The sequence below is a fragment of the Notothenia rossii genome (assembly GCF_949606895.1).
Source record: "Notothenia rossii genome assembly, chromosome: 7".
NCBI classification, from domain to species: Eukaryota; Metazoa; Chordata; class Actinopteri; order Perciformes; family Nototheniidae; genus Notothenia; species Notothenia rossii.
This window is the reverse complement of record NC_136905.1, coordinates 25560322-25572480: the sequence shown is the minus strand read 5'-3', so window position 1 is coordinate 25572480 and position 12159 is coordinate 25560322. Positions and strand designations below refer to the sequence as shown.

General features: G+C 41.2%; 1 protein-coding gene across 6 annotated transcripts; it reads right to left on the bottom strand.

Moving 5' to 3' along the window:
* Positions 1 to 4705: 4705 nt before the first annotated feature.
* Positions 4706 to 12071, bottom strand: LOC307046832 (uncharacterized protein). Of its 6 annotated transcripts, XM_079693482.1 has the most exons (12): positions 11996 to 12071; positions 11820 to 11894; positions 11488 to 11615; positions 11289 to 11391; positions 11079 to 11195; positions 10845 to 10996; positions 10569 to 10706; positions 10276 to 10339; positions 8409 to 8537; positions 7622 to 7717; positions 7414 to 7505; positions 6761 to 7259 (listed from the first exon to the last, which is right to left on the bottom strand). In XM_079693482.1, the coding sequence occupies exons 3-12, from the start codon at positions 11529 to 11531 to the stop codon at positions 7091 to 7093; spliced, it is 1104 nt and encodes a 367-aa protein (XP_079549608.1). In that variant the 5' UTR covers positions 11532 to 11615; positions 11820 to 11894; positions 11996 to 12071; the 3' UTR covers positions 6761 to 7090. The 6 variants fall into 6 exon arrangements, with proteins under 6 accessions (XP_079549609.1, XP_079549608.1, XP_079549606.1 ...); XM_079693483.1 differs by adding an exon at positions 4706 to 6752 and having other exon boundaries at positions 7220 to 7259; positions 11488 to 12063; XM_079693480.1 differs by having other exon boundaries at positions 11488 to 11894.
* Between the last annotated feature and the right edge of the window lie 88 nt (positions 12072 to 12159).

Genomic DNA, 12159 nt, shown 5'->3' with positions numbered 1-12159 from the left:
CTGGCAGTTTAATGTTAACATTTTACAAGATTTGATTTTCTGTGAGAATTTTAAATTGTTTTGGATCAACTGGAAATCAAAGAAAGAGTGTTTTCCCTCCCTGAGTCAGTGGTGGGAGGTAGGAAAGGCTCAGATTAGAGTGTTCTGTCAACAGTATACAGCCTACTCCACTGCAAACATTAGGAGAGCTATAGAGCAGTTAGAGAGAGAGATCAGAGAGTTAGAAAGTGTGTCTGCTCGAAATATAGAACAGTCCCTCCTAAAACAACAACAGCTTAACTGTTTTCTTCAGGAGAAGGCCAAGGGAGCTCTGATTAGAGCCCGTTTTACTTCCATGAGAGACATTGATGCACCAACCACCTTTTTCTTCAACCTGGAGAGGTCTGTGGGCCAAAGGAAGCAGATGGTATGTCTGCGTCTTCCCGATGGACAGGTAACCTCTGAACCTGCTGAGATGAGGAGACATGCAGTGTCCTTCTACACGGACCTGTTCAAAGCCGAAGGTTGCGACGTGGAAGCCGCTGATGAACTTTTTCAGGGTCTTCCACAGCTGAGTCCAGCCGAAAATGACACCTTGGGCTCTGACATTACGCTGGAGGAACTGACCTCTGCGGTGACACAGATGGCCTCCGGAAAGGCTCCGGGCATAGACGGTTTACCTGCAGACTTTTTTAAACATTTTTGGAGCATTTTAGGACATGATTTGTTGGATGTATTGATGGAGTCCTTTGGGAAAGGGACTCTTCCAGCTTCCTGTAGGCGTGCAGTGATTTCACTGTTGCCTAAGAAAGGAGATCTAACCCTGCTGAAGAATTGGAGACCTGTGGCTCTCTTATGTACGGACTATAAGATACTGTCAAAGGTTTTAGCTAACAGACTGAAGTGTTTTATTGAACTTCTTGTTGGTACTGATCAAACATATTGCATCCCTGGCAGATCAATTGTGGACAATTTGTTTTTGATGAGACACTTTTGATGTTTGCAAACTGTACAATATAAATGTTGGTATTATTTCTATTGACCAAGAGAAGGCCTTTGATCGTGTGGATCACACTTTTCTGGCTGCCACATTGCAGGCTTTTGGTGTTGGGGAGCATTTTTTGTCCTGGGTGAAGTGTTTGTACAGTGATGCATGTTGTGTTGTGAAAGTGGGGGGAGGGCTGAGCAGACCTGTACCAGTTAAAAGGGGGATCAGGCAGGGCTGCCCTATCTCAGGCCTATTATATAGTATTGCCATCGAGCCACTTTTGTGCAGGCTTAGAAACCGGCTGAGGGGCCTGAGTCTGCCAGTGTCAGCTCAGGCCCCCCCGGTGGTTGTATCAGCTTATGCTGATGATGTCAGCGTTTTTATCCAGGGTCAGCGAGATATCCAGGAGCTACAGGACAGTTTAGTTTTGTATAGGACGGCTGCCTCAGCCAAAGTTAACTGGGAGAAGAGTGAGGCAGTTTTGGTAGGTCAGTGGAGTTTAGAAAATAGGCCCAGTCTTCCTGGTAACCTCAGCTGGGGAAACGAGGGTTTAAAGGTCCTGGGAGTTTGGTTGGGGTCTGAGGACATGGTGGCACAGAACTGGGAGGGATTGCTGGGAAAGGTGCAAGCAAAATTAGCCAAATGGAAATGGCTGCTACCCCAGCTGTCCTACAGGGGAAGAGTTCTTGTAGCCAACAATCTGGTTGCCTCATCTTTGTGGCACAGACTCCAGGTGTTAACCCCACCGCCGGGCCTCATGAAACAACTGCAGCGGCTCCTCGTGGATTTCTTCTGGTCGGGTCATCACTGGGTGCCAGCATCGGTCCTGTACCTCCCTGTGGCGGAGGGGGGGCAGGGCCTTGTGGACATTACTGCAAGGACTGCTGTTTTTAGACTGCAGGCAGCTCAGCGGCTGCTGTATGGTGCCTCTCCCTGCTGGCTGGCTATGGCCCGGCTGTTGCTCTGGAGGGCAGGGGGCTTTGGTTTTGATAAACACCTGTTTCTGCTGAAGGCCCCTGCGTACAAGATAACTGGACTTGCACCTTTTTACTGCTCAGTCATCAATGCCTGGAAGACTCTGAGTTTTACCAGACCACCCGACCCCCGGCCTGGGATGTGGCTGTTTGAGGAGCCCCTGTTTGACACTGGTTTTCTTTCCGGAACCATTTTCTCTTCAGCCGCCCTAAAAAATGCGTTCATTGAAGCGGGAGTGGTAAAACTTGGCCATTTGACAGGGATCTCCACAGAAAAACTGGCTTAGGTGACGGGCATTCGATCAACTCGAGTTCTGGAGAACCTGGTAGAAGAGGTGTGGCAGTCGCTGTCGCCATCCCACCGGACTTTTGCTCTGGATGCAGATCTGGCCGACCAGTGGAGAAAGGGACATGATTATGTTTTTCCTGCCTTGAGTGTGGGTCCTGCGGTGGGGGAATGGAGAGAGGAGGATGGTCTCCTGCTATCACTGGGGACTCTAACACCTGGAATGTTCAGCTCCTGCAATGGGAAGAAGCTATATCTTAGCTGCGTAAAGGTGCTAAACCTCAGCTCGCTCGCAGGCGTCAGAGAGTCGAGGTGGACAGATGTGTTTGGTTTGGGCTCTTCCCCTCAGGGCAGCTGGCGGATCCTGTATAAATCTCCCGTTGAAAAACGGATGGCTGACATCCAATGGAGAATTATACACGGTGCAATAGCCACTAACAAATACAGGGCTCATTTTGACCCAGGCACAAGGGGGGGCTGTCCGTTCTGTTTTATGGCAGAAACATTGGAGCATTTAGTGGTGTCCTGTCCCCGGTTGGCTGGTCTTAAAAAAATGTTACAGGAGTGAGTGGAGGGGTTCGGGGAGGTTTTCTCCATACCACTTTTTGTCCATGGCCCCAAATACATCCTGAAAAAGAAGGAAATCCTACTATTGATCAATTTCTTGTTTGCTAATGCAAAATTAGCAATCTGGAAAAGTAGGAAGAACAAACTTGCTGGAGTAGGGTGGACGGATGCAGTGCTCTGTCTGAGGGGGCTGGTGGCAGCGCGTCTGAGGGTGGAGCATGCGTACTATACGCTGATCAATCATCTACAGGGGTTTCTGGATGTGTGGGCTGTTGGGCAGGTTCTGTGCTCACTGGGGGAAAATGACTCTCTAATATTGAAGTTTTAAAGGGTAGGTGAATTTTTTTGTTTTTAAAGTGTGTTAAAGATGATGTTTTCAAATGACATTTATTTGGTAGACGTGAAAATCTGTTTCTTTATTTGATTTGTGTTATGTTTTTTGTCTTTTGTTTCGGTGTATAGTTAAAACAAATGGAAATAAAATTTGTTTTAAAAATCAAAAATCTTCTTCTTCTTCTTCTTCTTCTTCGGTGGTGGAGGTGTGTTTGAAGAGGGAAGAGGGCATTTCAACTTTATTTCTTTTGTTTCTGTTTCAATCGTTTCTTTAACTGTATGATCTTTCGTTGGGATTTTTGTACCCTTTGCAAGTACGGTTAATTTGTTAATTTAGTGTTTTTCCGTGCCTCATGGCGGGGATGGCGTCCTCCGGGGCGCCGCCGGTGTCTCTGAGACACGGAGTGCGGCTGGTGGCTCAGGCCGCAAGCACAGTGGAGCAGGTGCTGCTGGCTGTGGGGGATCAGGTCGGTCATGTAAACATCTCCTATGCTTCCCGCATGAACAAAGCGGTCGTGGTCTTTTTGAAAGACCAGAAATATGTGACGGAACTTATCGAGAGCGGATTAATGCTAAACGAGGAATACATTCAAGTTTCACCGCTGGCGACACCGTCCACGCGGATCACTGTGTCTGGCGTTCATCCCGAATGAGGCGCTGGAACGGGAGCTGAAGCGTTTTGGTAAATTTGCCAGTAATCTCCGCACTGTTGCTCTGGGGTGTAAGGATGAAAAGTTAAAACATGTCCAATCTCTGCGGAGACAGGTTTTCATGTTTCTGAATTGTCCCACTCAGACACTAGATGTGTCCTTCCGGGTGAGGCACGAAGAGGGTTTTTATATGGTTTATGCGAGCTCAGGGAGCGTAAAGTGTTTTGAGTGCGGGGAGTCGGGTCACAAACGTGTTGCATGTCCACAGAGACGGCACGCCGCTCCGCCGGGCAGTAGGGCCTGGCTCATTTCGTGGCATCTACAGGCAGTGGCAAGTACTTCCGGCATCTGCCACAGAGGCCGCTACTCCGTGGTATCTGTGGCAAGTATATGCCACAGATGTGGTATCTGTGGCAAGTATATGCCACAGCCACAACTTGCCGTGGCAAGTAAATGCCACAACCATGCCAGTATATGCCACAACTTATATATGCCACAACTTGCCGTGACAAGTATATGCCACAACTTGCCGTGGCAAGTAAATGCCACAAGTTAAGAGTTAAGAGAAGGTTTACGGTAGCTGCCACCCGCCTTCCGTGGCAAATGCTGATATTTAAACCCGTATTTATCGCGTAAAATGTCGCTGTTTTGGCATGACTTTATCGGACTGATCTGTACACAAGACTGATGATCTGTTACTGATGGTCCGATCATATTTTTTAAAAAGATTAAACATATGTTCCGATTTTACTTGGAGAACGTGGTTTGTTAAAATAAATAAACGTGCTATTTTTATGATAATACTCAATATATATTATTAGTAAGTTGACATAAAGATCTAACATTGTTGACCAGAGGTGGGAAATAGGCTAACTTGTATACTCAAGTACTGTACTTGTGATTTAGAAATAGCCTACTTGTGCTTTAGTTGAGTATGTAAATGGTATGTTACGTAGTAGGCTACTTACCCCACTACAACTCAGAGGTAAATTGTGTAATTGTAGCCTACTCCCCTACATTTATTTAATACGCTACCTTTAGTTACTTACTACAGATTCTGATTAATGATGATACATATAATCAAGTCTTAAATCAGACTTTATAGTTACTCCTGGAGTAAATTCACAAGATACCCTACTACAGTATACACAGTCATTAAAACTAGCTGCACCTTTACCAGCTTTGAGAACACTTTCATGATCAATCATTATAATGAAAACATGTAATATGCACTTTAAGTATATTGTTATGCTAATCATTTTTGCGCTTTTACTTGTGTAACATTTTAATGCATGACTTTTACTTGTAACAGAGTATTCCAACATTTAGGTTGGCTACTTCTACTTTTACTTCACACTAGAACCACAAGGGGTCGCTGTATAGCCTACCTAAAACCACCAACGTGTCAAATGAACGAATGCATTGATTTTCAAGGTACAATGTTATTTTATTTATCATACTAGAACACAATGAGTGTTGCCACTACATCGCCGTGGCATGTGCCTTGGCATTTGTGGCATCTCCCACAGAGGCCACTACTCTGTGGCATCTGTGGCAAGTATATGCCACAGATGCCACAACTTGCCGTGGCAAGTAGGCTATATGCCACAACTTGCCGTGGCAAGTATATGCCACAACTTGCCGTGGCAAGTAAATGCCACAGATGCCACAACTTGCCGTGGCAAGCATATGCCACAACATGCCGTGGCAAGTATATGCCACAACTTGCCGTGGCAAGTAAATGCCACAACTTGCCGTGGCAAGTAAATGCCACAGATGCCACAACTTGCCGTGGCAAGCATATGCCACAACTTGCCGTGGCAAGTATATGCCACAACTTGCCGTGGCAAGTAAATGCCACAGATGCCACAACTTGCCGTGGCAAGCATATGCCACAACTTGCCGTGGCATTTGCGCATGTTGAACGGGAGTTGCCACAAGATGCCAGAGTTAAGAGAAGTTTTACGGTAGCTGCCACTCGCCTTCAGTGGCAAATGCTGATATTTAAACTCGTATTTATCGTGTAAAATGTCGCTGTTTAGGCATGACTTTATCGGACTGATCTGTACACAGGACTGATGTGCGATCTCTATTTTTCAAAAAGATAATAAATTATCATTTATATTCAATTTTACTTGGAATAGCCTACGTGGTTTGCTAAAATAAACAAACGTGCTATATCTATGATAGTATGCTAAACATAGGCCTATATTGTAATAAAAAAAGAAATATTGGCAAGTGAGCGTTGCAACGCAAGCCCTTGGCAATTGTCGCTTCTTGAGGGGAATTTCCACTGCTTGCTACGATAACCAGGTGTATTGTTACTAGTAAAGACAAATAATTAAAAATAAATATCTGTATTGACACAGCAACGTGTACAATGGTGTTATTAGACTTGGCTACAGACTTAGGGCAGCTGTAACTGATTGCAGTTGCCACTGCTAGTGAGATTCTAAGATTTATATTTTATAAATGAGGCAAAGGACAGTTATATTTGATTGTACACATGTATAAATGTGTTATTTTAAATCCAGGCATATGTACTTAATTTGTATTATTTTCGTTGTTAATAAACAGATTAATGTCATTGTATCTGTTTTGTTGTTTAATATTTTAATTCTGGTTGAACATTTTTATTTAAATGCTTCAGATTATTCTTATTAGATATTGATATCGGTGAATCCAAACACACCATGTTATTCCGTTAAGACAATCATGACAGTATATTAAAATTCAAGACACAATGCATGCTTTTTTATCCATCCTTTTATCGCGTTTTGAAAGTGGTGAACAATTTATATTTTGTTCGAGTTCTTGACAGAACGCTGAGTCATGCTCATCCGGCTCCCCTTGCCAGCTTTGCAGTGCTTCTCGGCTTTGCGCTTGGTTGTCCTTATCCTTATCCTTGTCCTCCTCAAAAACTGTGTTTTGGCACCAAATAGCAGCAGCCTTCAGATGTGTTATCAAGATGTTTCCTGCAAGAATGAAATACATTTACTTTAACTAATGCTTAAAAATGTAAAATGTAAATCTAGTAAATAACCAGATTTACCTCAACTTCTAATTTCATTGAATAGTTCAAACAAACCTTTGCATCAAATATAACCAGAGATTGCTAATCAAGATTGACATATCATTGCTTGCTTTACATTCAATAACATTATAACCTAAGAAATGTTGTTGTTGTTGTTGTTGCTGTGTGTTGCATTTGAATTTAAATGAATAGTAGTTCCCTACCATTTTTATTGTGAATACCAGCAAATATACCATGATCTTTTAGTGAATGTAAGAAATCAAATCACTCCTAATCTAACTATAACATCTTCCTGTATCTTTGCCTACAAAGCACACACACTGCTTTTATATATATAAAAAGGTTGCCGAAATTCACATAATAGATTTGTTGAGTTAATCTTTTGTGGGTGCTTTGTAAAATCCTTACCTCTTCTGGTATGTGAGCCTCGTCTACTGTCATGTCAGCTCTGGAAAAAGGAAAATTATTTGTCAAGAAACTGGTGCCATTCCTTCATTACATTAAGGTAATCTTGATATGCAAAACCACTACATGTCCCTGGCAGAATGGATTTATTGATGTTGCACATAGGCATGTTTGCCTACAATGCAAGTGGGCTATACCTGGTCCTTCTATTGGATGTGCACTCCAGAAGCACACTTTCTGCCTGGTAGCGGCAGATTTTTTTTTTCCGTGACATCCACTCAATAAAAACCTTGAAACAAATATATTTGTAATTAAAAGCATGTTGAAATCTGACATTGAAATGAGGCTTATGCTGTGTTTTATGTTATTTAACTATAGTTATTTTACCAATACCTATCATCTCACCTCTGGCAAAAGGACCCCTGATATATAAAGCTGCTTCTCAGCTACAGTTCCAGGCAGTGAGAGGATATTTTCAATGCGCTGGATGATCTCCTCTGTCTGAATATAAAAAAACATAGAGGAAATTAACAATATGAGACCTAACAATGTGTGAAACTTGCTAATTGTAAACTAATAATGTTCCTTAATTGTTTTATGTATTTCTCCCTTGACCCCCTCTGTGAAAATATATGTATACAGATTTTCATGTCTGCCCGATTTTCACTGCGCAAGTGCGAGTTGGTCTCCCATATTATTGTACAGCTACGTACGGCAATCCAAGCAGGACATATGACAAAGCGGCATTTGGCAAAGAAGCAAAAAAAAAGACCACATTAATCTGAACGAGAGAGATGAGTTATTGAAATTACATCATCTTGTTAAGGCACTTAAAGACCTGCTTAAACCAAATATCCAAATGTATTTATATTAAGGACCAAAGTGCCTGTTTATGTGTAGCTGGCAATTGTGTTTGTTAACTATATTACATAAATCAGCTTTATCTGTCTGAGGTAATCATCATATATATATATTACACTGTGAAAAACAATGCGCTGAATGAATGTTACATTTGAGGCTTTGCAGACATACAATAACTTGCCAAACATACTGTATGTATTTGAAAATGTTATATAACATTTAAAATAACATGATTTAAAGATACATTTTAATTGAATCAAAGGCTATTGTTTGCCATGCTTGAAATATCAGGAATGATATGCTAATGACATAGAAATAGAACTCTACATACCTTCATGTCATTGAACAAAGTGAAATGTTCGCTGTAATGATGACGTAGGACTGGATCCAATCCTTTGTGTTTCCACAGATACATTCTGTTGGAGAGAACAGTCCCACTCTGCAGGTTTCTCTCCAAGTCCTGTAAAGATATATGTTTATTTAGATGTAGATAAAGTTGTGCCCAGACTACAAGCATGAATATTGAGTGCCATTTAGGTGACTCTTTGTAAAGTCCACTATAGAAATTGCATAATACAGGACTGTCTCAGAAAATTAGAATATTGTGATAAAGTTCTTTATTTTCTGTAATGCAATTAAAAAAACAAAAATGTCATACATTCTGGATTCATTACAAATCAACTGAAATATTGCAAGCCTTTTATTATTTTAGTATTGCTGATTATGGCATACAGCTTAAGAAAACTCAAAAATCCTATCTCAAAAAATTAGAATAGTTCCTCAGACCAAGTAAAAAAAAAAGATTTATAACAGCAAAACACAATCAAACATTTGAAAATGTCCATTAATGCACTCAGTACTTGGTTGGGAATCCTTTTGCACGGATTACTGCATCAATGCGGCGTGGCATGGAGGCAATCAGCCTGTGGCATTGCTGAGGTGTTATGGATGCCCAGGATGCTTCAATAGCGGCCTTTAGCTCATTAGCATTGTTGGGTCTGGTGTCTTTCAGCTTCTTCTTCACAATACCCCACATATTCTCTATGGGGTTCAGGTCAGGGGAATTTGCAGGCCAATCGAGGACAGTAATGCCATGGTCAGTACACCAGTTACTGGTGGTTTTGGCACTGTGGGCAGGTGCCAGATCATGCTGGAAAATGAATTCCTCATCTCCATAGAGCTTTTCAGCAGACGGAAGCATGTAGTGCTCTAAAATCTCTTGGTACACAGCTGCATTTACTCTGGGCTTGATGAAACACAGTGGACCAACACCAGCAGCTGACATGGCTCCCCAAACCATCGCTGACTGTGGGAACTTCACACTGGATTTCAAGCAACTTGGATTTTGCTCCTCTCCAGCCTTTCTCCAGACTCTGGCGCCTTGACTTCCAAATGAAATACAAAACTTGCTTTCGTCTGAAAAGAGGACTTTGGACCACTGTGCAACTGTCCAGTGCTTCTTTTCCTTAGCCCAAGTCAGACGCCTCTTCCGTTGTCTTGAGTTCAGAAGTGGCTTGACCATGGGAATACGGCTATTGTAGCCCATTTCCCGGACACGTCTGTGAACAGTGACTTTTGATACCTGGACTCCAGCTTCAGTCCACTGTCTTTGAAGCTCCCCCAAATTCTGGAAGCGACTCTTCTTCACAATGCTGTTAAGGCTGCGGTCATCTCTCTTGGTTGTGCAGCGTTTCCTGCCACATTTCCCCCTTCCAACAGACTTTTTGTGGATGTGCTTTGAAACTGCACTCTGTGAACAGCTTGCTCTTTGAGAAATTTCTTTTTGTGTCTTACCCTCCTGATGGAGGGTGTCAATGACGGTCCTCTGGACAGCAGTCAGATCAGCAGTCTTCCCCATACTTGTGATTTAGTTTACTGAACCAAGCTGAGTGTTTTTCAAGGCTCAGGAAACCCTTGCAGGTGTTTCGAGTTAATTAGACGATTCAAGTGATTCGTTGAACACCCTACTAGTATACTTTTTCATGATATTCTAATATTTAGAGATAGGATATTTGAGTTTTCTTAAGCTGTATGCCATAATCAGCAATATTAAAATAATAAAAGGCTTGCAATATTTCAGTTGATTTGTAATGAATCCAGAATGTATGACATTTTTGTTTTTTTAATTGCATTACAGAAAATAAAGAACTTTATCACAATATTCTAATTTTCTGAGACAGTCCTGTATATGTTATTACCTGGATCTCTTCATCTGTCATAATATCTCCTGACATGCCTTCCAGTGCCTCCAAGATGCCACTTCTGTACAAGACAAAATTAGGTTTCCAATAGCACAGACATTTTAACATATTTCACTTTAAAATGAGAAAAAAGCAAATGTCCAAGGCCTTACATTGTTAGACAATTTTTTATTATTTCTATTGTTTATTCGTTTAAACGTAATGGAGTAAAACATATTCTTTAACCTTTAATATGAACAAACTGAAAATGATTGACACTGACATGTGGGCATGTAAGAAGATGTACTTACAAATCACGTGTGTCGCATCCACAAAAGAAACTCTTCAAACTCAATTTCCCCTTTAAAGAAGCACATTGAAAATGCAGCCATTGTTTACACATTGTGCACTGGACCCATTTGTAGAGCTTGATGTGTTCATGGAAAAACCTGTCAAAAGGCAGAATTGGGACAACTTTATAAATATTCCACAATGCATTAGAAGTGCTTTCAATTAGTCTAGTAGTAACTATAGATAACTGACATTGTCAAGTATGTTGTGTGTAAAGTGCTATATAAAAAAAGTACTTAGTTGTCCCGCTTGCTCTCTGGAATAAACATGACTTGGTTTTCCAAGCCAGGCAATGGATGCTGGAGTGTGTTTGGTTGGCTTCAGCTTCCAGCAGTTCGATCTCCTTCTGCTTCATCTTTGCCAATTCTTCCGTGGTAGGTGGGAAGTCCTTTGTAAAAAATAAGAACTTGAGTTTGACACAACACTTCTCTTATTGCCAGTATTGAGTGATCTCAATGAATTAGTCTAACCTCAACATTCACAGTTTTAATCATCTGCGAAGCATGGTGCAGATGAAGAGTCCTGCACTGGTTGAGTGTCAGAGTCTCTGCAGTAACATCCAGATTTCTGACTTCATTTTCAGCTGCCTGGTTGGGAACCAAAAAAAAAACAATTGACTAATTGACTTTAAGTATTCAGCAGATAGCACATGAATTTAACAGGAAGACAAGCTAACTCACAGCACACACAAAAACTCCACAATTAACAGAGTCCTGCTGCTTCCACTGGGGAGGACATGTGACAGTCCATCCGTGAAGACCACCAGAAAATCTGAAGACATTTCTAAAAAAGAAAGTCAATACCTCAATAATAATATGTTGTCAAATAACCAGACCTAGTGAATTACTGTTGTATGTTAGGCTTTGACTGTCCCTTTACCTGAGTATGTCCATGTCTCTGTCACTGATCTTTGGGAAAAGCATCAGTGAATCGTAGATTTTAATCTGTTTAGCTTTGAAGTCCAGCACCTACGATGAAAAATAACTGTCACCACTTCATTGAGAATTCTAAGAAAAAAGGTTAAAGTGACATGTAAAGTGTTAAAGAATGTCATGGTCTGGGTTATGGCATTTGCATTATATGCAACATTTAATCTGGCCCTCTAGACATGAACTTGCCTGCCAAAAATGTAAATCTGCTATCTTTAATTATCCAGTTCCATAAAAATTTCATTTTTGAAAAATAATAATAAAATATTACTGATGGCTCACCCAAAGAATGAAGTGGTTTCCCCTCTCTGGAGAATAATCACCTACAAGTCTTGGAAGGAAGATCTTGTCTGACACCTAAGGCACAACAATAAATGGTAACATAATACATGTTAAAAACACATGTGTATTGTTGTTGTTCTTTTGTAGTATGCATTAAAAATAGTAAAAGGACCTACAGGGATGGACTTCAAAACCCTATCAGTGACTGCTCCACTTCGAGTCCATTCACGATGCCACAAAATGAAGTCGAAAGTACTGCACTGTAACAGAAAATGTAGCATTGATATTATAATAATCCTTAATAATATTTTTATAACATTATATTTAATGGGGAAAAGTT

Bases quoted from the DNA above. Each gene is read 5' to 3' on its own strand.
- LOC307046832 (XM_079693480.1), bottom strand. From the start codon at position 11,531: ATGCTTTTCCCAAAGATCAGTGACAGAGACATGGACATACTCAG. The intron at 10,340-10,568 runs GTAAGTACATCT...TGTCTTGTACAG, and splicing joins GGATGCGACACACGTGATTT to AAGTGGCATCTTGGAGGCAC. The intron at 7,260-7,413 runs GTATAGCCCACT...TCCTTTTTCCAG, and splicing joins ACATCCAATAGAAGGACCAG to AGCTGACATGACAGTAGACG.